This window comes from Lagenorhynchus albirostris, chromosome 5 (genome assembly GCF_949774975.1).
Source record: "Lagenorhynchus albirostris chromosome 5, mLagAlb1.1, whole genome shotgun sequence".
Classification (NCBI taxonomy): Eukaryota; Metazoa; Chordata; class Mammalia; order Artiodactyla; family Delphinidae; genus Lagenorhynchus; species Lagenorhynchus albirostris.
The window spans coordinates 143503491-143529861 of NC_083099.1; the positions used below are offsets into that span (position 1 = coordinate 143503491).

General features: G+C 54.6%; 1 protein-coding gene across 7 annotated transcripts in view; it reads left to right on the forward strand.

Moving 5' to 3' along the window:
• AGPAT3 (1-acylglycerol-3-phosphate O-acyltransferase 3) overlaps positions 1-26371 on the forward strand; it is a 111018-nt gene that overhangs the window by 51106 nt on the left and 33541 nt on the right. For 6 of the 7 annotated variants that reach the window (XM_060151040.1, XM_060151042.1, XM_060151039.1 and 3 more), the window contains exons 3-4: positions 17714-17940; positions 26114-26283. In XM_060151040.1, the coding sequence (XP_060007023.1) occupies positions 17763-17940; positions 26114-26283 (348 nt within the window). In that variant the 5' untranslated portion in view covers positions 17714-17762. Of the gene's footprint in view, positions 1-7448; positions 7502-17713; positions 17941-26113; positions 26284-26371 lie in introns of those variants that run through there. The other variant, XM_060151037.1, reaches the window with a different exon arrangement.

Sequence of the window (26371 nt, forward strand, 5' to 3'; positions counted from 1 at the left end):
CTCTGAGACACTCCTGAGGGTGAAGGACCACGGCACAGGTGTGCGGTACCACTGCCCACAGGTAGCCTCTGTGGGGGGCCGGCTCCGGGCCCCTGGGGTGGGCGGCGGGTGTGTCTGTTGCCCCGTCTTCATGTCATGGTGAGTCAAGGCAGGGAGGGGGCAGTCTGTGCACTCCTGCTGGGTGTGGGGCAGGGGAGGGGCGGCTGGTTTCTAGTCTGGTCCGTCCTCCCACGTTCCCTCCACCGACACTCGTCCCAGCCACTCAGTGGTCGCTTGATCCACAAACGGGTAGAGACCCAGTTCAAGGAACATTCTTGAAGCAGCCATGATCCGACCAGAGAGTGTGGCAGCCCCTGTCGGGTCCCCGAGGCTGAAAACTGAGAGGGGGTGTCAAGGTTGTCATTCTCTGGGTCTACAGAACTGTCCTCCCTAGCCAGTGCTGGACTCCTGCGCCGCCTTTTCCGTGGCCGTCGTCCCCAGTGACCCCGCACCCTGCTCCGGGCGGGCACTGGCTCAGCGCTGGTGGAAGGCCCCCTGCAGAGGGGCGACTGGGGGCTCGCAGCTCACTGCACAGATGCAGCCCAGCTCCTGGTCGGAGGGTGCGGGGAGGAGCGTCCTGCTCCGCGAGAGGCCAGCGCACCTTCGTGGACGCACCTTTGTGGACGTGCGCACACTTCAAGGACAGGGTCGCGGCCTCCGTGTTGCAGATCATGTAAATCTTGGCTCCCCCTACTGGGAGCAGCACGGGAAGTCCAGCGGGAGGGACCTTCCCCTGGCGGGCACCAGGTAACTATAGTCACAACTGCCTGGGATGTCCCAGCACCCAGGACAGAGGTCTCACCTCCTCTGGTTCTCTCCGTGGGCAGGGACTCTGGCCAGAGCGGGCTCCGTCTGCTGCTGGGTGTGAACCCGTCACTCACAGGGGCGCTGGACGTGGCCAGCATGGTCTGGGGGAGAAGTCGCCCTGCCCCGTGAAGGGGGCCCCTCTTGAGGCTTTATTGGGGGAGTCTGGTCTGGCAGCCCTGCGGGGTCACGGAAGGTGCCACGCGGACCCTCTGACAGGGAGTGAGGTGGGCGAGAGTCGCCTTGTCTGGGCTCCGGGGCCAGGATGGAGCCCAGCTTTTCTCAGGAAGCCTGGCTAAGTTTGATAAGTTTCCCTCCCTGTTGACGTGTGTTTATCGCTCTGGGGTTTTGGGGTGTTTGTGGGGGGGGGGAACCTAGCGCTGAAAACCTTGTTTGAAATTATAACGGTAGCTGTTTTTCATGTTAGTTATTTATAACCATGTCCAATAATCAGATTTCAACCACGCCCTTCGAAATGAAATGTGTAGAGAATAATTAAAACCTCATTAGTGTAGAGCGAGGAGGGAAAGTGAGTCTGAATTAGTGAAACTGGCAAACAAGAGACCTAGAGCTTCACTGAGCTCACGTTTGGGAAGTAACTGGTCAGCCCATCTCTTTGCTGCCGACCGTCTCAGAGCGTGTATCTGTTACCTTCAGCATGGAGTGGGGCGCCCAGGATCCCCCAAACTCATGTGGCAACAGGACCCTCTTCTGCAAGCCGTTTCTTGGGGTTAGCAGCTGAATTATGCGGTTTTGCAGACGCTCAAAATGATTCAGATATCTATAATTTGTGGGGAAAATAACACCTTTGTTTGCTGACCTGGGAACTTGAATGCCCTTTAAAACTTGGCTTACAGAGGCTGTTTCAGACCTCAGCTGTTTATAAAGGAAGGAGGGAGGGAGGCTTATGAACCCTTAGAGCCCGCCTGTGCCACTGCGCGTAAAGGCTGCCTCATCGCCATCTTCAAACAGATACAGAAACTCAAAAAGATCGTGTCACCTGCCGAGGCCACAGACACGGGACAAGAATGCACTCCTAAGCCCCAGTGTCAACACACTCCTCCTTTTTGGTGGAGAAAACCGTGGCGGGCGGGCGGGACCCTGGGCACGGAGGGTGGGCGCTGACGCGTTGACGGAATTCATCTTCAGAGTCTCCACTGAGAATGAGTCCTCGGGCTCGTCCCACAGAGTTTGCATGTGCCTCTCTCTCTTGACTTAAACTTTACCCAGTTCCCGGACAGATTTTTACTAAGTATCCACCGTGCCAGGCACTGTTCTAGATTTTTGGTTATCAGTGTGTAAGATGGACCAGACCCCCATCCTCATCAGCGGTACCTGTCCACTCCTCACGCTGAGCGATGAGGAATTTAGTCAACTTACGTGCCTCCCACCTTCTCTCCAATGCCGCCACTAAGTTTTGTTACTTATACTATTGTTTTTAGTTATTTTACTGTTCCCTTAAAACTGTAATGTACTCAAATTTCCACTTTCTTTTTTTTTTTGCGGTACGCGGGCCTCTCACTGCTGCGGCCTCTCCCATTGCGGAGCACAGGCTCCGGACGCGCAGGCTCAGCGGCCATGGCTCACGGGCCCAGCAGCTCCGCGGCATGTGGGATCTTCCCGGACTGGGGCACGAACCCGTGTCCCCTGCGTCGGCAGGCGGACTGCCAACCACTGCGCCACCAGGGAAGCCCATGTTTTTTATTTTTGAGAAAAGAAACATATTCCTTCTTCGATACCAAAAACTTCCAGCTCCCTAGTTATATTCTTTGTTGAACAAATTCTATTTTCTTCTTGAAAGATTTCCTGTTTTAGTTTGGGCCAGTCTCTTTCCAGGCCATCTATAAAGTTGTTATCCTGGCATTTCTTTTCATTGCAGAACTGCCTATTTCTTCTTAAATTCCATGTCTTCCTCTTCATTAGATTCCTTCTTGTTTTGCTGGGCTACATCCTCAAATAATCTTTTCACAAAGGATGAGTGGAAGTTAAATTTTCTGAAACCTCGCCTATCATGAGGTTGCCATAATTTTTGTCGTCTTCTTTGTGTGGGTCAGCGTCCTGATAGAAAACCAATGTGTGAGGGGAGGATTAGTAAAGGGGCTGTTTACAAAGGTGTAGGCAGAGATTAAGAAAGCAAGAAGGTAAAAAAGAACTTGAGTTAACCAGTTCTTGCAGACAGTGTGACTTATTTCAGCACACTTTTTGTGGGGAAGGAGCGTCCAGGGGAAAGTAGGAGGAGAATCATGGAATTAAATGTTACTGTTCTTGGTCCCAGGGTCCAAATTCTGTGAAATTTGTTAAGTGACCGCATTTTGGCTTGTTCACACGTCAAATCCTCAAGGAAAAACCTGCTGTGTTCCACTGCTATTGGCCTAAATAAAGGTTTCAACCTGAAAGCACTTAGGAAGCGGATCTGCTGGTAGTGAGATAACCATTGCAATACATTTAATATGACAATAAAGCATTTGTAGTACGAATGTATTATTATTTCTTGGTTCAGTCAATAGACCCGTCACTGCTCTGTATGTTACAATTTAGAAAAATCCGTAAAATGGGAGTGAGTGCGCTGCGCAGGAGAGAAGAAAGAGCCTCTCAGAGAGTGCGATCGTTCCCGGTGCTTCTTCCAAAGGGAACTGGACAGAGTGCGTGGCCGTTCATGCAGGGGCAGGGGGCGGGGCGGGGCGCGCTCCAGCCGTGTCGGGACCTTCCGTGAGCAGCGCCAGATGTGGAGGACTTGGAGTTTCTATGCTGACTGGAAGGGATTAAAACTTCTTAAGCAATTTAACATTTTAAATGTTGCAAAATCATTGCCACCATAACGGGGTAGCATTTAGTAGATGAAATTAATCCTAGTGAATCTTTGCCATTTCATGAATTTAATTTTCTTTTCTTCCGCTCAGTGCATTATTCTGTCTTGATACTTGGTCTTTCTGTCAAGTAGAGCATCGCATCCTGCACTTAGGTGGTGGTCCGTGCCATTATCTCTAGGATGCAAAAACAGTGACTGCCCACAGCAGGTTCTTCGCAAGTATTTATTGATAAAGGAGAAAAGCCCAGCGCTAGAAAGAGCTAGAAAGGTCGTCACCTGTCTTCTTCCTCAGGCTTCAGTATTAACTCTCTGTCACAGCTGGAACATCTGTAAAGGTCACCAGATTCCCTGGTAATTCTTTCCATGGCTATATTAACATTAAACTCAGAAAATGTTTTATCTATTGTGCCTTTTAAATATTAACAAATTTTGTTATAACTCATATCTTTGGAAGTAGATGTGTTACCTTACATAATGGGACTATCAGTGGGAGATGCGTGGCTGGTACGTTCACCTGCAGGATTCGCCATCAGTTCCTGTGCCGTTCCTATGGAGTGCTGGGTGCTGGGTGAGATCGGGGCAGACGGCAGCCAGCCTGCTTGCTGCAGGGTTGCCCCAACTTTTAGGGAAGGACACTGTGGGACTAGGTCTGCCCTAGAGGCAGCCGTCCTCCCTCAGCTGCTGACCTGTCCTCCCCGAGCAGGGTCATCTGAAAGTGATCACAGCAAGAGGTTGGTTCCCCCCAAAAGAGCAAAAAGCAAGGCCTGTTCCTCAGATACAGCCGTGCTCTTTCTAGGGTGCCCTGCAGGCCTCTGATGGCGTCGCGTCCAGTGGTCCCGTCCAGTGGTCTCAGGTCTCCTCCCCCACCCCACCCCCGGATGTGCCCACGTTGCCCGCGACCCAGCCGTCCTCAGATGCTGCTGTCGGTCTTGCCTGCTACGGAAAGGCATCCTTAGGGTAAACTTGAGAACAAAGGGCTTTGGTGTAAACTTTTGGGGATTGGGGGAAAAGCAGAAGAAAGACAAAGCCTGAGAAAGGGATGAATTCATGTTCAAGGAAATGAAGTGAGGAAGAATTTAGGATTTTCCTGTCTGTCTATAGATCACCTCTTACCTTCACAAAAGGCTGTGAGGGAGCCAGTGGGGCTGCCCGTGAAATCCCATCAGACTCCACTAGCGTTTCCCATTTGTACTGGAAAAACTGGTTTCGGGGTGAGAAGCTCCGCTGTGGGGATGCAGCAAGGAGGGGGCGGCCATCGGTTCCTGGCACCTGCCCCCCAGGCACAGGAGAGGTCTCCCCAGCGGCAGCGCCCCCTGCCCCGCCCGGGACTTGTAACCTGAGTGTCCAGGTGGGGCGAAGTGGGGATGGAGCCGCTCTGGGGGCAGGAGTGGGCTGCTGCCCTGTGGCCTTGAAGGCTGCTTGTCCAGCCCCACCACAGAGGTTTTCCACTTTCCAGTCCGGCTACTGGTAGGAAAGGGAGGAGGAACTCAGGGCTTGTCTCCCAGGGTCCCGGGGTCCCGGGGTCCCGGGGCGACACCTCTGCTCTGCGTCAGGCCGTGTGCAGCAAGTGGGTGCACGGTGTTCGTGACAGTCTTCGTTTCACTTTCTACCTAACATCTGGTTAATGTTCTCGGAAACCATCCTCTACTTCACAACGTGCATGTCTGAGATGCTCTGAGTTTGTGCTCTGGCCAGAAGCTCAAATGAGAGGCAGGCTGCTGAGGGACAGGCGACCCTCGTTCTCCGACTTGGGGTGAGTCTGACCTCTTCCGAACGCCTCTGGGTCGGGGCTGCTCTGGGACCCGCGAAGCGGGCTCTTCCTCCCCTCTGGACAGAGGCCGAGGTGGACATTTGAAACCTGTCGTGTTTACTCCATTTTGAATCCTACGTTTCTTTTTTTTTTTTTAATTTTATTTTGTTTATTTTTTATACAGCAGGTTCTTATTAGTTATCTGTTTTATACATATTAGTGTATATATGTCAATCCCAATGTCCCAATCCTACCTTTCTAAAACTCTTATCTTTTTAAGTGTGTGAAACATGATGCCTCTTTAATGGCAAATGTGACAACATTTTTTATCTTTGTAAGTGGCCTTGTTCATCCTTTGAGGTTTGTGTTCTGCTTACTTAAAAAGCACTGTCAGTTACCTATAGACTCTAGAGTTTGTGTAGAAGCTTTTCCCAGACTCTCAGGCATGCTGGTTGGGAGTCATGGAGAAAAGGCCTGCGGGAGGGGAGACCCCCTCCGCACTGGCAGCTCTGGGACCCCTCACGCCCTCCCCAGCTGCGTGGCCTCCTGTGACCAGCTCCTCCTGGGTCTGTCCCCGGGAACCCCGGGGCTCAGTCCCGCCCCCTGCAGGCGCCCACCTCACCCCACATTTTTTGTTAATTGCTTGTCCTGTGACCTCACATCTCTGATGGGGTCAAGAAAAGTCATGAACTTGCAGTTTGTCTGGCTTTATCTTGTTGCAGGCTGGGAGTGACAAGCCCTCTGCATTCCTAAGGGAACACCAGGACTCGATGTAACTTTTTTTTTTTTTTTTTTTTTTTTTGCGGTACGCGGCCCTCTCACTGTTGTGGCCTCTCCCGTTGCGGAGCACAGGCTCCGGACGCGCAGGCTCAGCAGCCATGGCTCACGGGCCCAGCCGCTCCGCGGCATGTGGGATCTTCCCAGACCGGGGCACGAACCCGCGTCCCCTGCATCGGCAGACGGACTCTCAACCACTGCGCCACCAGGGAAGCCCTCGATGTAACTTTTTAAATTGTGAAATATATTGTACATGTAGAAAAGTGCATTAACAACCAATTTACTGAATGATTATAAAGCAAACTCCCATCTGTTTCTCTAAGAGTAAAAGGTCTTTATGATAAAAGGCAGATCATTGTCACAAAGTTACATCCAAGGCACGTTAGCTGTGCCTGTTTCCTGTGTGCACGTGCACACGTGTGAGTGCGCGTGTGCACATGTGTGCGCGTGTGCGTACAGGCCAGGCAGCCACCTTGGTGTGAGGGGTGCCCGCTGTGTCCTCAGGCCTAGAGGCTTGTCACAGGCCTACTGTGCAGTCATGAGGCCTGGGAGCTCTTCGCGTCCCTCCCACCCTGCACCGCAAACCTCACCACTGCTCGGGCCAGTAAAACCATCAGAACAGCCTCAGAAAGACGGAGGATTCTGGAGCTCTGGGAGGTGGGGCAGGTGGGGCCCGGAGGTCCCTCTCATGCCTTCTCACCGTGGCCCGTGGCCGTCTGTCCCTGGGCTTCTGCCCCAGCCCCCCTCCTCGCCCAGCCGCCCCTCTCTTCTTGCCTGGGGCACGTTTCCACAGTGGAAGCCCTCTGGGGACGTGACAGCACTTCCCCACCCTTGTCCTCCGTCTGTAGCTCCCAGGCCCGTCTCCTAGCCCGGCGGGGGCTTCGGCCTCCTTTGGAGGGGGCCTGGGGGCCTGGGGACCCTTTGATCCATCAGGCTCCTCCAGCAGCCCGCGGTCAGGACAGTGCTGGCTGCGCGTGGCCCCTGCCCTTCAGCCTGGGCAGCCAGTTATCTGTCCGGCCTTCGCTAGCTGCAGCAATGCCCCAGGTGTCTCCGATGGGACCCGGAAATATGGGCGGTTTCCTTTGTCCTGAGTCGGGAGCCCTCCCCCGCCAGCCTGCACAGCTCCTCTGCAGCCAACGGCACTGGCCCGTCCGGAGTTTGACAGGGTTTTCAGAGTCTTAGATGAGACTGTCAGGTAACGTGCTACATTGGCTCTCCTGTAACGTTGGTCTTTCAGGAAACTTGTCGTTGAGGCAGCTCGTGATGACACGTGAAAGGCACGAGCTTCAGGAGTCACGCTGCTGGTGTCGCACGTGAACGCGGTAAACACGCGGCATCCCTTTAGCCAGCTTTGCCGAGCATCGTGTATGTGCGAGACCTGCGTGCGTGACAGTGCCAGCAATGGGGAGGGTGCGCGGGCGGGGGTCTGGGCCGCAGGTAACAGAAGTGGTGGTTGAAATACCCGAGACTCGTGTCCCCTCTGCCTCTGGCTGTGGCAGCCGCTGGCTGCTCGCCGAGGCCGCCGCGCGCAGCGTGGGTCCTTTCTCCGCTTGCTTGTCCCTTCGTGCTCCTGACGTTGCTACCATGGATGCCCCTTACTCACTCAAGGAGGGCCAGGAGCAGAGGGGCAGCACAGTGGGCGGGGCCTGTCTCTGGTCCAGGAAAGCAGCCCCTGAAGGCCCCACTGCCTGGAACTGGGCCATCCCTGGGGCGGCCGCTCCAACTGGGGACAGGGTTACCTTTATGGCTTAGATCTGGGGCTGGGGGTCCCCTCCCAGGGCCCAAGGGTGAGCGCTGCTGCCATGGCCGAGCTCTCTCACGAGGGGCGGTTGTCACGGAGGCCTGGAGGGGCCGTTTGGTACATCCTTTCATGATACCTTCCTTACCCCTTGGTTGAGAGATATGGAATGCCAAAAGAGTTTCATGAACCCAGTGATGGTTTTAAGTTAATTGTATCCTATTTTTTTTTAAGATTTTTTTTTGATGTGGACCATTTTTAACATCTTTATTGAATTTGTTACAATATTGCTTCTGTTTTATGTTTTGTTTTGTTTTGCTGTTTTTTGGCCCCGCAGCATGTGGGATCTTAGCTCGACCAAACCCGCACCCGCTGCGTTGGAAGGTGCAGTCTTAACCGCTGGGCTGCCAGGGAAGTCCCAACTGTATCCTGTTTATTGTGCGTACAGTAGAAATACAAGTCTGCCTAAAGGCAAGTGCGAAGGAAAGCCAGGCATGTGGGACGTGTCCTGTGCCGTCTGCTCAGCCTGCAGCAACGCTCAGGCCACACGGCTTCCAAGTCTCCCACCAGCGGCTGCAGGCTTACTGCTCTAGGTGCCCAGGGACTCCAGGAGGCCAGGTCCACACTCTTAATAGCAGAGGCTTCGTTGTACGTGATCGTATCTTGCAGGCTGTTCCCTGGTTCTTTTTCATGGTTGTCTTGGTTTTCTTTCCTATTTGTTTCTCCATGTGGACTGCAGAATCAGCATTTCTAGCTCCAGGGCTGAGGGATGGGGGACCTGTTGGTATTTTAATTAGGGTTCAGTTATATTTATAAATGAACTTAGAAAGAATGGCTTGTGTATTATTTATGTATTGCTATCTGAAAAACCACCTCAGAAGGTTGTGATTGAAAACAACCACTGTTTTCTTAGCTCACAGCTGTGGGTCAGCACTTTGGGCTGGGCTCAGCAGGGTGGCTTTCTGGTCATCTCACCTGGGGTCATTTGCAAGGCTGCGGTCAGCCGGCAGCCTGCCTGGGGCCGTGGGTCCATTTCTGCTCCATGTGGGCCCGCCTTCCAGCTGGCTGGCCCGAGTTTCCTCCTCTGGCGCCTGGAGGGTGTGCTGGAAGCTGCAAGGGCTCTGAAGGCCCAGGCTCGGGAGTCAGTCGTGTGATGCAAGGCCCGCCCCAGTCTATTTAGTGCTGAGCCCTGTCGCCAGCCTGCGTTCCGGGACCGGGAAGCCGACCCCACATCTCGATGGGGAGAACAGTGCTGCTTTACCAGGGCGTGACCGCAGGGGGCAGTGTCGCCCCTGCCGCACAGTGTTTTCCCATTTGTTTAGTTCTGCTTTTGTCTCTTTCTGGATATTCTAAGGTTTACCCATATAAACCTGTTTATTTCTCCTGAAGTTCGTGATTAGGTATTTTGTCTTTTTTATTGCAAATGTACACAGGGTCTTCTCCACTGTGTCTTCTGTTTTTGTGTGTTCACGTGGAGGTGTGCCCACTGGGCCACACTCTCTGGTGGCCTGGACATACCGCAGGGCTCTGTGTCCTCATCGTTCTGCTCACCAAGGGCTTGGATTGTGAGTTTGCACCCCTCTTGCTTTACAGGAAATCCCTAGTCCTGGACTTCCAATTTTCCCCTTTCTACCTGCTAGAGAGGAACAATGGAGCAACGCAGGAAGCCACGCATTGAAGATGGCAGGGCTTCTGGCAGCCTGGGCCCCAGATGACCACGGTGGGCAGAGCTGCCAGGCTGCATCTTCAGTGCATGGCTTCCTAGGTTGCTCCATTGTCCCAAATAACCATCTGGGGCCAGCGACCTGGATCTGTTAAGTCAGAAAGAAATGAACTTCTCTGTTGTCTTAGTGCCTCCTGATTACTTCAGGTAGAACTAGTTGTTGAACATTATTAGAATGTTGACTTCTGACGTTGTATTAATTTCGTCCCTTTCAGCATTACTGTCAGCCTTTACTGTTTGTAGTGGCACTTTGGTTACGGTGGACTCTTTTGGGTCTAAACGGTACAAACCCACCAGCTGCAAGCAGGCATGATTTTACTCCTCCTTTTCAATTTTTAGGCTCATGAGGTTGGACCAGCAACACATGATTATTAGCAAAGAAATGTCATATTTTTCAGCCTTATTGAAAGACAAGGTGGTCCCTGTAAGTGAATTTACCCAAGAACTGAAGCCAGCCCCTTTAAACCTCAAAAACAGGATTGTGTTGGTCTAATCTAAAATTTTTGTTAGACTCATGAAAGTCCTTCTCTGCCCCTCGGCCACCATCAGTACTTCGGTGAGTGGCGCAGCCCCCCTTGCGCAGGGGCACGGTCAGGGTGGACGACAGTTGCTGCATTACGTTCTCATTCGTGATGCCATCGTGGGGCCGCTGGGTCTGCGAGCTGCCCCGGCCCCGGATGCCCTCCAGGTGGCGCTGTCTCCAGTCGCGGGCTTGCCTCCCTCGTGCTGCCGCCAGCGGGACGCCTGCCTCCAGCGCCTGCCGCCCCCTCTTTTCTCATCTGGCGCTTCGGCCTGGCCGTGGGCCAGGAGACCACCCAGTCCCACATGTCCCAGCTGTGTTGACAGCAAGAGTGAGGAGGAGCCCATCTAGGAGCTAAGGAGTCCCTGTGGGTGACGTGTCTGCGTCCCTGATACCCAGACTGCCCAGAAAGCGGTGGGGGTTTATTCCCATTCTTGGCTATGTTCTGAACAGTAGACGTTGCCACCTAAATTATCTTAAGATACTTTAAAAATATTAGAGATGATGTTATCTCTCTACTGTCCCTTGTTTCCAATAGTCAGTCTTGTTCATAGACTTTTTCTCTGGTGTTTCCTGACTCGGAAACAACAGAACTATTCACACGCAAAACAAAAACCTAGGGCTTACCCCCAGTTTGCCCCCCGTGCAGCCAGCCAGCGTGGCCTTTCTGTTCTGCTGCCTCATAGCAGACCACGTCTGCTCTGCTTACTGCACACATAGGCACTCAAATATGGGACAGATGGATGGGTGGGCGGATGGATGGATAGGTGGATGGATGGGTGGATGGATGGGTGGATGGATGGGTAGATGGGTGGGTGGATGGGTGGGTGGGTGGGTGGATGGATGGATAGGTGGATGGATGGGTGGATGGATGGGTAGATGGGTGGATGGATGGATGGGATGGGTGGATGGGTGGGTGGATAGATAGGTGGATGGTTGGATGGATGGATGGGTGGGTGGGTGGATTGGATGGGTGGGTGGGTGGGTGGATGGGTGGATGGGATGGGTGGACAGGTGGGTGGATGGGTGGGTGGATGGATGGGTGGGTGGGTGGAAGGATGGATGGGTGGATGGATGGATAGATAGGTGGATGGATGGGTGGATGGATGGATGGGATGGGTGGACGGGTGGGTGGATAGATAGGTGGATGGATGGGTAGGTGGGTGGGTGGATGGATGGGTGGATGGGTGGATGGAACAAAGGAAGGAGGAAGGGAAGGTAACAGCCTTGGTTCTCCTTCATTATGGACTTTGAATTTAGATCACATATAACTAAACCGTTCTTTTAATCCTATAATCCAGACTTCCTATCTAGAACATCAAAAATGAGGCACTTTTGGCATGTTTAATGTCTTCTCCCTTCACCAGCCACTGTGCTCAAGGTCAGACCTGCTCAGGAGAGACTGCCCTGACAGGGCAGGGTGAGGCTGCCAGGCTCTGACCTCAGCTCCGAGAGGTAGTTGGCCCAGAGTGGTTATCATCGGCGATGCCTTCTCCCTGGATCTCAGGAGCAGGGCAGCAGGGCAGCTGAAGTGGCGTCCCCCAGAGCTGGCCAGCTTCTGCCCAGTGGAGAGCCACAGCACTGGATGTTTCAGGCTGGGGTACAGTTTCAGGCTGGGGGTGCAGTTTCCGATTGGGCGCTGCTCCCCCAGCTGTAAGATTAGACCGCGTTGGCAGAGGCTGGAGGGACTGACGTGGGCCCTGTGTGTAAATGGGAGAGCGGTCTTCCACGTGCAGAGAGAGCCACTCACCTTCCCTGCATGGAGCAAGGAAGCACTCTGATGGGCCCTCGACTACAACTTCTGTTTCTGTGGAAAGGCTTTGTTGGAAAGATGGGGGTTTGGGCAAAGATGGGGGTGTGCCTGGTAAGGAGATCTGAAGACCACACCATCTGCCAGGCTAGTTCCTGAGGAAGAGGGACAGAGGGACCAGTGCCGGTCCTGTGGGCATTTGGGGCGGGCCCTGAGGCAGGTGCAGGGGACGTGAGCAGGGTGAGGCTGGGCCAGGGTCCGCGGCAGACCCTGGGCCTCCTGGGCAGCGGGACGTGGGAAGGGGCCTGTGCACGCCCAGAATTACGGGATCTGGGAACAAGGCCTGCATACTTCTGAGAGCTGTGTTCCTCTGCTCCGGGGCCCTGACACACACTGCAGGCTGCGGGCTTAAACAACAGACATCGATTCTCCCTGTCCTGGAGGCTGGAAGGCCGAGGCCAGGGTGTCAGAGGCTGTGAAGGAACAAGCTGCGTGTAGAGACCGCCTCCACCCATGTCCTCACACGGCCATCCCTGTGCACATCTGTGTCCTAATCTCTTCTTATAAGGCTGCCGGTCCAATTGGATTAGGGCGCACCCTAGTGCCCCCGTTTAACTTGATTTCCTTTGTTGAGACCATATTTCCAAACACAGCCACACGCTGGGGTGTTGGCAGTAGGACCCCAACATACCCTTGTGAGGGGACACAATTCACTCGTAACAAGAGGTGCCACGGTCGGGGCTGGCAGTGGCGGCGGCAGAGCCCAGCAGCGGGCCAGGCCCTTGGCGGGATGGTGGGGAGGTGGTCCAGGAGCCCCTGGCTCCCAGGTCTCCCCTTCACCACCCTGAGCCCCGAGCAGCGCGGCCACGGGAACTGGCTCAGAACTAGCAGCAACAGCCCTGGAGGGACAGGGTCAGGTCCACGAGGGTCCTGCTGCTGGGGCAGGGGGCGGGGGCAGTGCTGGAGCTGGGAGGAGGGTCTGGTCTGGCTCCCGGCCCTTCCTGCCCCACCGGAGCTCTGGCAGCTCCCTAGAGGCCCCGGTCACCGTCTCTCAGAGGACGCGTGTCGTGTTGCAGCTCCGGGAGCCTCACTCACCTGCCCTGGAACTGTGGGCAGCGCGGCTCTGCCGAGTGCCCGGCCCCTCCCCCTCCCCCGGCCGGCCTCTGTTCTGTGCCCCTTGTCGCCAAGTGGCAGCGCCAGCCTCTGTCTCCCCTTCGGGGAGGGTGAGTGCACCTCGTCCCCTGCCCCGAGAAGGTGGGGTCCCGGCAGCTTGTACGGGGCCACAGTACCCTTAGGACCGGGCTGTGCAGGTGCCAGGCTTCTGGAATGACCTAAACTCTTACCTGAGGACGGGACTTGGGCTCAGGTTTCCTGGCCAGCAACAGCATCTGAGTATTAATGAAAAGGGGCCAATGTCTTTTACTTTAAAATAAAACTTTATGGAACAATGGCGGTTACCTTGGGGGTGTCGGGGGATGGATGGATACCAATTATGCCTCGTAATTTCTACCTTAGATGCGTTCTTCTATTCTAGGCCGTATCACGTGTCTTCTAGAAGCTTACAGCAACGTCAGTGGAAGAGCTGCGTGTTGCTGCAGTTTTGAAGCATCTCTTTTGTGTCGTGAGGTTAAGTGCATCACACAGGCAGGGGTAATGGGGCCCTACAGCACCCATTACAGGGCGGTGGTTACGGGTCAGAACAAGCTCTGCCCACTTGGCGCTCAGGATGTGAGAGTTAGGCGGGAGGGGGCCTTGACGGAAACTGGGGTCAGAGGTGGTTGGGGGTGGATATCAACTCAAACGTCTCCCATCAGATTGGGGGGTGAGCCCAGCAGGCTGCACTTTTGCCTTCCGACACCTAGGGGCACTGCCTTCACCAAGCTGTGGCAGGAAGGGGACAAGGGGCAGTGCCCCTGGTGGGTGCAGCCAGGAGCCCCCAGCATCATCCTGAGCGTGGATTAGTCGCAAGGAAGCACAACCAGACTGCGGGGTATCTACGGGACAGCTGTCCCGGGCTCTTCCAGCGGGAGCGGGAGCAGGTACGGGACAGCTGTCCCGGGCTCTTCCAGCGGGAGCGGGAGCGGGAGTGTGGTATAGGTCAGAGGAGAACAGGGGCGTGCGATCAAACGCCGCACTGGCCCTCGACTGGGGCCTGGACGAAAAGAAGTGACACGGGCCATTTTGGGGAACACAGATGGGATATTTGGTGATATGCTCACGTCGGTGTTAAAGTTCTCAGATGTGATCGTGGCGTTGTGGTCAACCAAATGCCCAGATTCTAAGGTGACACAGGCTGAACTGCTTAGGAGTGGATTTTCATCAAATATTCCAGAAGAAGTTTTTAAACTTAAATTTAGCCTATGCACAAGAAATGTAAAAATTAAATTTAAATATTCATACATGTTTTTGTTACATAATGTTAGGTTAAGATGATTGGTGAAAGACTCTCAATCATAACAAATTGTATTACAGTGAGATCCTGTAGAGGACGTACATGGAAATACAATTTTTTTTTTTTTTTTTTTTTTTTGCGGTACGCGGGCCTCTCACTGTTGTGGCCTCTCCCGTTGCGGAGCACAGGCTCCGGACGCGCAGGCTCAGCGGCCATGGCTCACGGGCCCAGCCGCTCCACGGCATGTGGGATCTTCCCGGACCAGGGCACGGACCCGTGTCCCCTGCATCGGCAGGCGGACTCCCAACCACTGCGCCACCAGGGAAGCCCTCAAATTGTGAACTTTAACCTTCTCCCAGGCTGGCAGCACGCGGTCGGACGCTCCCTCTGATGCTGGGCAGTGGTGGCTGCAGCCCTGCCAGCCCCGCCATCAGGAGGGTGAACAACCAGTGCACTGACAACCATGCTGGGCCCAGAGAGCCACTCTGTTTTCCGCTTTCAGTACAGTATTCCATCAGTTACAGGAGACACTCACTTTACTATAAAATAGGCTTTGTATCAGGTGACTTTGCCCAACTGCAGGATAATGTGAGTTTACACCGAGCACGTTTAAGGGGGGCAAGGCTCAGCTTTGATGTTTGGGAAGTTAGGTGTATTAAATATATTTCAACTTAACAAGATATTTTCAACTTACGATGGGTTCATTGGGATGTAATCCCACTGTAAGTTAAGGAAGATCTGTATGTTTAAAAGTTCACGGTATGACAGAATTTATGCCCCTTGCATATTTAAACTTGGGTTTCAAAATGTAGAAATCGACTTAGAATTCTCTGATGATATAGATATATTTATTATTATTTTTTTTAATGTTTTCAGGGGCTGCACAGGAGCCAGTGCTCCTGGGGGCTGCCGAGTTGATGCTTTCCTGCTTACCAGTCTGCAGGCCTTGGGGGAGAGCTGGGGAGGGTGTGGGCTGATTGGGGAGCAGGGTGGGTTCTGCGGGGGTGGGGGGGCTGGTCAGCCCTCCCCCACCGTCATTGAAGGTCCTCCAAGTTAGCACGTGTGACTGACGTGTTATCAAGACTGTCAGGCCCAGCTGGGTCAGAGGTGGTAGGCCGAGAGGCAGCAATGTCCAAGCAGATGGTGGGCACTGGGTGCTCTCGTGGCGGGGGCAGGTGGGAGGGGCCTGGACTGCGGCTGCTGACGTGCCTTAGGACGGGGTCTGGCCCACAGGGAGCAAGGACACCAGACCCACATCTGGGCATTGGGGACAGACTGACAACCAGGGAGGACAGCCGACTGCAGCCAGGAGCCCCGGCCAGGCTCACCTCCAAGCGGGGCTGAGGGGCCGTTCCAGATGGGGGTGCGGCTCTCTGGGGCCTCTGGGGACGGACTTCCTCGACCAGAGATTCAGGAGATGGACCGGGGACTGGGACTTGTTAAACAGATTCCCGAGGGGAGGCCTGTGTCCGCACAGAGGCTCGCTGGGGAAAGTGCGGGGCCAGAGGCCGCACACCTGCTGCCGTCGGCAGGTGAACAGGTGAGCGGACAGACTGGAGACCGCCCTGCCATCTGAGGCTGGACTGCAGGTCCCATGCGGGCCTCTTTATGTGAACCTCTAGCAAAGGAAGATTGATCCCGTGTCAGGAAGCCCAGAGGGGCTGCCAGGGGCTGGGGGGTGGAGCTGCTTTGTCGTGATGGGGCAGCGGTCCGACAGGTGCCCTCACACTGCGCGCGGGAGTGACACCTCTGTGCAGCTGATTCTCCAGCAGGTCTGCCACGGACCTGGGGAACCTGCTTTTAACAGCATCACAGCTGACGGGCCGATCTTCGAGCTGGCTTTTGGGGACCCTGGTTATGGTGGCCCACACGGTTATTGTGCCTGGCCCAGGATGGCGGGGTGGGGAGCAGCCTGGTCTCCCGGGGCCGGGGGTGCAGGGAGCCCGCCGGGTGGCAGGTGCGGGTCCAGATGCCGGGCGGCAGCGTCAGGTCTGGTCAGAGCCGTTCTCTCTGGTCCCAGAAGGCAGCTGGCCCCAGGCCTGGCCTGGCTGATGTGTGAGTCTGTGCGTTACAGAGGGGTCCCCGCCCACGGGGGCACCGACGCGGGGCTCCCTGCTGGGATTGGAGTCCGGCCCTCCCGCTTTGCGCTGCGTGGTCCTGAACAAGTCAAAAAGCCTCTGCGCTTCCTTTGCTCGCCCGTCACATAGGGGCAGTGACTGCGTCCCCCGGGGCAGTGACGGCGTCCCCCGGATTCGTGCGAGTTTAGGAGGCGGTGGCAGGAAGCGTGTGCAGCGCCGCACGTGCGTCCTCTCGGGGCCTCTCGGGGTCAGAGCTTTGGACACGAAGGCGGGGGGCTGGGGCCTCTCGGGGGCTGCGGGCATCAGAAGGCCTGCTCGGGCCTGGGGGGCCGGCTCCCCTGGGGACTCCCACGCCTCGGCTCCTTCCCTGTCCTCCCGGGCATCCTCCCCACGTGGCTGCTGGTTTATCCGCCACCCCCGCCCCTCACGCAGCCACTCGGGGGCCAAGGGCGGACGGAGGGCATCCTCTGGAGTCACGTGGCCTCATGCCTGGCACAGCAGCCAGGCCCTTGTGCCCCGGTGTGCCCAGCGTGGCCACCCTGGAGGCCTCTGGAGCCCACTCCACTCGCATCCCGGAGAGCGTGGGGCCCGTCTCTGGAGGACCCAGCCGCGGTCGAGGCAAGCAGCCACCAGGCTGCGGCGCGGCCGGCTCTGAGAGTGCCAGGGCTCCGTCCCAGCCGTCTGCTTGCTTCTGTCCACGCGAGATTCCAGGGCAGCTCGCGGAACAAGTACAGCCATGAAATGCGAGCCTCTGGCTTCATCTTTGAAACCAAGAAACCAGTGTTGAAGGGAAGCGGGAGAAGCTGGCTGAGTCCCGAGGGGTCACCGCTTCTGCGTTAGAGACCAAAACAGAAGCCTTTCAGCTAAAAAGGGTACAGCAGCTTGGGAGTTAAAAGACAGTAGTTGAAATGTTTTTATAGAGATTGAGTGTGCAGTTTTGATCTTTTAAGTAAGATGCTAAAAAAAGAAAAGAAAAATTACCCATCATGCCTTTACCTAGAGATACTCACTATTAATATTTGTGTGCATTTCTTCTAGTCTTTTCTTTCTTCCTTTCTTTTATGCATGTGTGTATACGTTGTGTGGTGTGTATGTAATGTGTGTGTGTGTGCATGTGTGTGTATGTTGCAGGTGATGCCTGCGTGCACGGTGTGTCAGCTCCCCCGTCCGCCCCGTACGTACGTCGCTCTCGGAGGGAAGGGCATGAGGACCCCGTGGGGGGTGGCTGCAGATCTGGGCTCTGGCGTGAGCGCCGTGGACCCCTCCTCCGCCCACAGCCCCTCACCCCTGGGGTCCCTGGTGCCCCACCTGACCGCCGGCCCCGTCTTTGCAGGACGGCTGTTCTCAGTGAAGGGCCCTGCACTCGCTACTGAGCTGTGGCCATGGGCCTGCTTGCCTTCCTGAAGACCCAGTTCGTCGTGCACCTCCTCATCGGCTTCGTCTTCGTGGTGAGCGGGCTGATCATCAACTCCATCCAGCTCTGCACGCTCGTCCTCTGGCCCGTGAACAAGCAGCTGTACCGCCGGCTCAACTGCCGCCTTGCATACTCGCTCTGGAGCCGTGAGTACCCCCCGCGTGTGCACGGCGGGGATCGGGGGGCCGTGGACAGTCAGGACGGCGCCCTTTCTGCTGGACGGTCCCGGACAAACCAGTGCAGGGCCCCTGGGGTGAACGCCTGTGGTGGTGAGACGAGACACAGTGGGCTGGCTCCCGCTCCCCGGCAGGAACCGGGGGTGCTCCTGGCCAGTAGCTGTAGCAGGGGCGGGGTTTGGCCCGAGCTCTTCACTGGGCTGAACCACGTGACGGCCCGATCCCTGAGCCTCTGGACCCACAGAGGTGGCAGTTCCACGCGGTCTCGCGCGGTCCTCTGGGGAGTTGGAAACGAGCAATGATAAAGTCAGTTCACCATGACCAAGGCCTAACAGCTGCCGCCGATACGTGGCCAGTCTTGGGTCACCAGACCCCCAGTCACTCCCTCACCAGAGTACAGTGAAGCTACCCTCGGGGCGGCCTGCCATCACGTGTAAATGTTGCGGTACCTCTCTGCAAAAGGCAAGGACTCCCCCCTGTCTCTTAATTAAATGTATGTGTTTAGGCGTGTACAGGTGTTACCGATACGCCCTTGTGATGCATGTGCATTTGTACAAACAGAATCGGTCTTCACCCATCAGCTGGACAGAGACTTAGAAGCTGCTGACGGGGGGCGTGGGGGGCCGCTCGCCCTGCAGGTTGGGGTCACGGGGCACATCTTTGGATGGCAGTTTGCCGGTAGCGATGGACAACTTACACGGTTCTACTTTTTGACCTAAATATTCCACCAAATAAGAATGTAACCTAGAAAGATATCTGCAACAGTACATACATGTGCAGATATTCTCATGTTACCACTTTTATAGTAACACAAGACTAATATAAAACGGAGCAGCCCAAATGCCCATTAATGGAAGCTAACTGTGGTGTGTCCACTGGATGGAATCCCACACGGCACTAAGAACAACAGGGAGAATCTCTCTGTCCTGCTAGAGAGCCAAGTTCAAGATACATTTTTAAGTGAAAACGGAAGCAATAAAGCAAAGCACAGAGGGTGCTCTGCATTTATTTACTTTTAAGACACGTGTGTGATGTGTCTGCAGTTGTGTGTGGCCACCCCTGCTTAGAGAAAGCTGAAGGGTGAACAGAAGACGTAACCACCCCGGGAGTGAAGGAAGGCGGGGACTCGTGTTTATTTCATACTGTGTGCTGTTTACACCTCTTAGCATAAGAACACGTTTCTTTTACAATGAAGAGAAAATAATACACACGTTACTTCCTATGGGAAGTGGTGAGTCTGTGTGCCTGTCCCTGTGACCCCTCCCAGTGCAGGAGCAGGAAGACGGCAGCTAAGCGGCCATAGGAGTGTCCACGCCCAGGTGTGTGCACCCCCCCACCCCCCCGCAAGGTGCGGCAGCCCCGCCTGTGCTTCCAGCCGTAAATAGTCTAAACTGCGATAAATAAATAGCATAAACTGAGATAGTTTCAGTTCCCAGGCGGTTTTTTCCTAAATAAAAGGCCACCTTTGTGTGTGTGTGAGAAGGAGAATTAGAAATCCTATCATAGAGGACATACGGGTGAGTTATTTACGAGTACCACCGTGGGAGATGAGTACATACCTGAAGGGCAAATGCCAACTAGATGAAAATCATAGACTCCACCTCCGGCAGTATTCTGAAGTTAAAACGCTACAAAACAGCCAAACTCTGGCGAATAAAGATGGTAATTATAATATTTTTTAAAAGTAAAAGCTTAGTGAATGAATGTTACAGCTTAGATTAGATACAGATTAGATACAGCTAGTGAGAGAGTGAGCGGACTGGACATTACTATGAAGAAATCATCCTGATCGCCGTAGAAAGACAAGATGAAAAATATAAAACAGGAGTTAAAAGATGTAAGGGGAGAGTGACAGTCTATGAAACAGGTCTTGGACTCCTGTACCCAAGGAAAGAATAAGCGGAAGCTCCATTGGAGGAAATGATGGCTGAGAATTTTCCCGAACGGATGAAAAACAAGAGTCTGTAGCTCTAGGAAGCAAATGTATACGAAGCAGGGTATATAAACAGAAATTCACACTTAGACCCATCACAGAGAAATCACAAACCACCAGAGACAAAAAGAAGATCTTAAAAACACCCAGAAAAGAAAGCTAGAACACCTACACAGATTGACAGACTCCCAGCTGACTCGGCAGAACGTGTGTCATCAGAGCCAGAAGCAGTGGGCTGTCTCCAGCCTCGGCCTAGAGCTCTACATCCAGGAAAGTGACCTTTCAGGACTGAGAATGAGATCAAACAGCCTGAGGGGAACAAAAAGTGAGTATATCGTCACCTGAAATTTTTTTAAAGAATATTCTTTAGTAAGAACAAAAGCCATCAGAGAAAGTAGGGTCTGAGTTACCAGAAAGACTGGTGGACTGAGAAACTGGTAAGTAGGTAAATCTAAACAGTCATATAAAATAATAGCGATGCCCCAACCCGCGTGGCTGAGAGCAGACAGGACCAGCGGCAGGCAGTCTGTCAGTCAGGAGTAGGGACAAAAGTTCGGACTCCATCATTCTTGTATTTGTCAGGAAGACAGCAGAGATCTTTCCTTAAGACTTTGTTAACTAAGTATAGGGTAGAAAACAGAAATCAAACATAACTTCTAAACTATTTGAAAAAGATGGATTAAAAAAAGCAAAGACAAATTCATTTTTTAAGGCAAGAAAGTATAAAAAAGCATAAAAATAAGAAAACTTGAGGTAGAAGTTAAGATTTATGTAAAATCCTCCAATATTTGGAAGGAACACAGGTGCCCACTGAACCCACATGCTGTGAGAGTTTCCCCCAGGACCTGGTGAATTGGGGGGGCTTCTCCACTTGTCCATTTCTTAAATACACGAGCAGGAGTCCTTCCCGGATTTGAGCTGGTGAAACCTTTCCCCGATTCCGTGGGCATGTGGGGTGAGTGAGAGTCACACAAATGTGTAGACCAGCGGTCCCCAACCTTTTTGGCACCAGAGACCGGTTTCATGGACGACAGTTTTTCTGCGGACGGAGGGCGGTAATGCAAGTGATGGGGTTCGCTAGCGGGCCAGCCGCTCACCTCCTGCTGTGTGGCCTGGTTCCTAACAGGCCGGGGACCGGTACCGGTTTGCGGCCCGGGGGTTGGGAACCCCTGGTGTAGACGACCCTGAACCACTGCTTTATTTTCAACTCTGCGAGCATCCCTATGTTCCTTCTGTGATGCCAGGTGTCTTTTGCTGTCCCCCCGAGCCCAGGGTGACTCGTCGTCCTCAGGCCCGAGGAGTCTTCGTGCTGTGTTAGGGGCACAGATGTGGAACCAGAGAGCCTGGCTGGGGCCCTGGCTCCCTGCGGACCTCAGCCAAGGCTCTAACCCTTCTCGTCTGTGAAACAGAGACGGCGCCTCTCAGCTGGACCATCAAGATTAAATTAGCACATAGAATGTGCGTACAACGCTGTTAAATAAACGATTACTATTAGTAGGCAAGTTTGAATTTTTCAAAAACTCATTCGTTGGAATGTGCAGAGCATGGCTTGCTCATGTGTGTTAGGGCAAGCATATGTTTGAATGAAGGAAATCACAAAAAAAGTCCTCATTCAAAATATTCTCCAAATTGACCGCGAGCACCTTCGCGGCGTCAGCCCTGGCCGCGTGTGTAGCGATCTACGATCTGTGATCTACGAGAGACCGATGTGACTGGAAATGCGCTGAGCAGCCCACCGGGCCATGCTGGCAGCTGGTGGAACAGAGCTGCCTCGCCACGCCGCTTTCCTGCAGCCCTCTGCTGGGCTCACTCTCCGGGCAGGGCCGGGGTGGGGGGTAAAATGCCTGCAGGGGCTGCCGGTGTTGTCTTCAGTTCAGTCCTGCTCACCAGCCCCACCTGGGCCAGACCTCTCACGCTGGACCAGAAATGCCCAGGTCCCAAGTGCTGCCAGGGGAGGGTGTGCGGCCAGGGGAAGGCACCCCGCCCGCACCCCATGAGCACTTTCTCCCCTGCATCCTGGCTGCTGGCCAGAGCTCCCGCCCATAGAAGCCTGCCGTGTAGTGAGGAGGCCGTGTACCCGTGCAGGCCGCCCAGGGATGAGCGCACAGTCCCATGCAGTGGTCCTCGTGTGCCTGGATGGTGCCACGGGGTCGCAGCTCCGGCGTCCTTTCCACCTGTGAGTGGCCAGCGGACGTGGCCCGTCACCCGCAGGTGGCAGCTCTGAGCCGGCGCTGTGGTGTCCAGCAGCGTGATTTGCAGGTCATCCTGGGAGGCGGTCGTGGAAACAAGGAGCCTTTAGATGCGGCGTCAGTGCCCACGTGAGTGAGGCACGTGTTGTCAGGCCTAAGTGAAGAAATGACTTTGAAAGGTGGCTTTTTTAGAAAATTCTGTGTCTGGGGTGGTTGTAGACTCGCACCCCTACTCGCTTCGTCCAGGGCTTCCTCCATCACACACAGGGACGGCCGGGAGAGCCGGGTTCACTGGGGTCCTGAGCACCCCCTGCGGGCTCTGCATCCTCCCCAGAGGACGGCTGAGGTCCCTGCTCCTTGGACGAGGGGCCCGCAGGTCGGAGCAGCTCATCCAGGCCGCCACCCTCCCTGCCGGGTGATTTTTACGTCAGTGGGTTGAGGCTGTATTGATTCCTCTCAGACTTGTGGTGAGAAAGCATCGCAGGATTTCCCCATCAAAGAGACGGCCACACCTCAGCGTTCACTGCAGCATCGTTCACAATAGCCAAGATGTGGAAACAACGTCAGTGTCCATCAACGGATGAACAGATGGGCAAAATGTGGTCTATACGTACAAGAGAATATTATTCAGCCTTTAGAAAGGAAATCCTGCTGTATGTGACAACATGGGTGAACTTGGAGGTCAAGATGTGGAGGAGCCAGTCACAGAAGGACAGACTGCACTTGTCCTTCTTACATGAGGGGCCTAACGTAATCGAGCTCAAGGAAGCAGAGGAGAGAATGGGGGCTGCCGGGGCTGGGGGAGGGGAAGGGGCGAGCGCTGTCAGAGGGGTGTGCAGCGTCAGTTACACACAGGGAGTAAGTTCTAGAGGCCCGCAGTTACCAGTACTGTACTGTCCACTCGGAATCTGTGAGGAGGGTAGGCCTCAAGTTAAATGTCCTCACTACAGGCTTCCCTGGTGGCGCAGTGGTTAGGAATCCGCCTGCCAACGCAGGGGACACAGGTTCGAGCCCTGGTCCGGGAAGATCCCACATGCCTCGGAGCAACTAAGCCCGTGCGTCACAACTACTGGGCCTGCACTCTAGAGCCCGCGAGCCACAACTACTGAGCCTGTGAGCCACAACTACTGAAGCCCGTGCGCCTAGAGCCCGTGCTCCGCAACAAGAGAAGCCACAGCTCGCCTCAACTAGAGAAAGCCCACGCGCAGCAACGAAGACCCAATGCAGCCAAAAATAAATCAATAAAATAAATGTCCTGACTACGATAATGAATAAACCCTTCCTTGTTCCCAAGCAAATTGCTTCAGAAGCAGTGGTCTCAGCCACAGGCTCTTACCTGACCAGCTGACACATGGAGGTCTGCCCAGGCCTCCGTCATCGAGAAAGGGACAGGAACAGGCCATCGCCAAGCTGCACGCGGGTCTGTCTCAGCCCTGGTCCCCGCCGCCTGGGTGGCGTGTTCACCAAGCCCCCAGCAGCTGCCTGTGCTTCCAGATGGACGGGTCAGCCTAACCTTGGGCCTCTTTATTTCTTTTTTCTTTTTCTTTTAATGTTTGTTTATCAGGCTGTGGTGGGTCTTAGTTGCGGCATGTGGGATCTAGTTCCCTGACCAGGGATCGAAGCCGGGCCCCCTGCGTGGGGAGTGCGGAGCCTTAACTGCCGGAGCACCCGGAAAGTCCCTGTTTCCATCTGCTTTGTAATTCTTAAACAGCTATCAGGGGGTGAAATTCACCCATTTAAAGCATGCAGTCCGGCGGTTTTAGTGTATTCATAGAGTCATGGGCCCATCAGCACAGTCTAATCGTAGAACATTTTCACCCCATAAAGAAGCAGTCACCCCCCCCATTCTGCCCCCTCCCCAGCCCCTGGCAGTCACTATTCTGCCTCCTGTCTCGGTGGCTTTGCCTCTTCTGCACATTTCATGCAAATGGAACCATGCGGTGTGTGGTCGTGTCTGACTCCTTTCACTCGGAGCTCAGTGTTTCCAAGGTTCGTCCACACCGTAGCGCGTGTGAGGCCCGCGTTCCCGCGTCCCTGAGAGATGTCACCCTGTATGGATATGCACTGCCTGTTCACGCATCAGTTGATGCACATTTGGGTCGTTTCCCCTTTGTGGCTTTGTGAATAACGCTGCCGTGAAGTTTTTGCACAGACATCTGTCCTCACTTCTCCTGGGCATCTACCTAGTGGTGCAGTTGCTGGGTCCTCTGGTTACTCGGTCTGGAACATAGTTTTCCAGCGCGGCTGCACCTTTTGCGTCCCCACCAGCAGTGTCAGGGGTCCTAGGCACCCTTTCCTCACCAGCACCTGCTATTTACTGTCTGTCCGTTAGATGACAGCGTCCTGGTGCGCGTGACGTGGTTGCCTCGCCGTGGCTTTGGCCTGCACTCTCCCGACTACTGGTGGTGCCGAGCATCTACTCGTGGGCTTGCCGGCCGTCTGTAACTCCTCTTTGGAGACCATCTGTCCAGGGCCTCTTGTCTTTCCATTCCTCGGGTCTTTTTTCATGCCTTGAGTGCTGGCTGGAAGTCGCCAGGCTAACAGGTTCATCCCGGGGGGCAGTTTGCCTCTGTTGACCTGGCCTGCGTCCCCTCAGAGCCCTCTCTGGTCCCTTGATGAAGCTTATGGTGAGCATGTCCTGGAGCTGACCTCTTTATGACCCCTCCTCTGACTGCCCCGAGGGTAGGAGGGACCGCGGTTTGTGGCTCGAGAGTGTTCAGGTATTACCTGAGAGTCGGCCTTCCGTCCAGTCCCCGCCTTGTGTAGAAAAGGAAGTTCAGACGTCAGCACGTGGGGTGGAGCTGTGTGTCCCCCCACTTCCACCTGGGCTGGTGGGGACACTAAGTGGAAGGAGAAACCAGGCCCCGTGCCGAGTCCCATCCAGTCCCCCACAGCCCTGTGAGGAAGCCACTATTGTCTCCTGTCAACAGGGAAACCGAGGCCCAGGCAGTCAGGCTCAGAGCCCACTGTCTAAGCGCTGGGCTGTCCTGCCCCATCAGCCTTCCCTGGCCTCCCTCCCTGAGGGCCAGTCTCCGGAAAACGGATGGCTTGGTGTCCAGCAAACAAAGGACAGGCTGTCTGGTGGGCGTCCTGAGCCTGGGAGCCATACTTCCTGGTCTGAGGCCACCCTCCTCGGGCGCCTGGCCGTGGTGGGTGTGATGCTGGCTGGCTGTGCGCCTGCAGCCTCCCCTTCCTGCTCTGCTGGGGACTGAACGTGTGCTATCCCGTCAGTGCACAGCACCTGTGAGAACTGCAGTCGGACGTGACGAGAAAGGTATCCACCTAAACTCTTGTAACGAGTAACGTGGGTAAGAGTTACAGTGCTTAACGTACATAAACTGAGGACCCCTTTGTAGCCCGACGAGGACCCTAGTTTATTTGTCTATTTCTGTGTTTTTAAGCTTCCTCTGAAACTTTCCACAGAGCCCCGGGCTCAGTGTGTTGGGCTGAGATTGGAACTCCACCACTTTTTATCTGTGCTTTGGGAATGATAATAGCACTAACTCAAGTCGCCTGAGAAGTAGATGACATAACGTATGTAATTTACATAGCAGAGCACGTGGTATCCTGTCGGTATTCAATGACTTGTAGTTGTTGATAATAATAGTAATATAATGCTGATGGTGTATTCTCTTAATAAGCGCATGCTTTGCTCACCGTGCCATCCTATGGGACATTTGATTTTTAAGAAAAGCGAAGATCTGATTTTTAAGAAAAAATGTTTTAAATTAAGTCCTTCAGATATGTTGGCCAGAAAAACTTCCACCTAAAACGGGCTCCCTCCTCCATCTCTTCTGCGTTCATTTGACTTCTCCCCTGACTTTTGCTTAGAGAGGCGTAATTAGAATTTCAGAAAACTTAATTTTAAACATAAACATAAACCATCAAAACTCATTTCTAGCCGAAAATGCCAGTTGGGCTGATACCGTACAAGCCCTGCCCACGTCAGGGAGCGGGGGGGGGCCCAGCCCGGAGTGCGGTGGTCTGCACCTCGCCGACGTCCCTCCCTGTGTGTCCTCAGAGCTGGTCATGCTTCTGGAGTGGTGGTCATGCACGGAGTGCACCCTGTTCACCGACCAGGCCACGGTGGGCCACTTCGGGAAGGAGCATGTGGTCATCATCCTGAACCACAACTTCGAAATCGACTTCCTCTGTGGGTGGACCATGTGTGAGCGCTTTGGCGTGCTGGGGGTGAGCGATGTGGGGTTCCCGGGAGGGAGTGGGCTGCGAGACGCGGGGGTCGCAGGAGGGTGGGGTAAGTGACGTGGGGTCCCAGGGA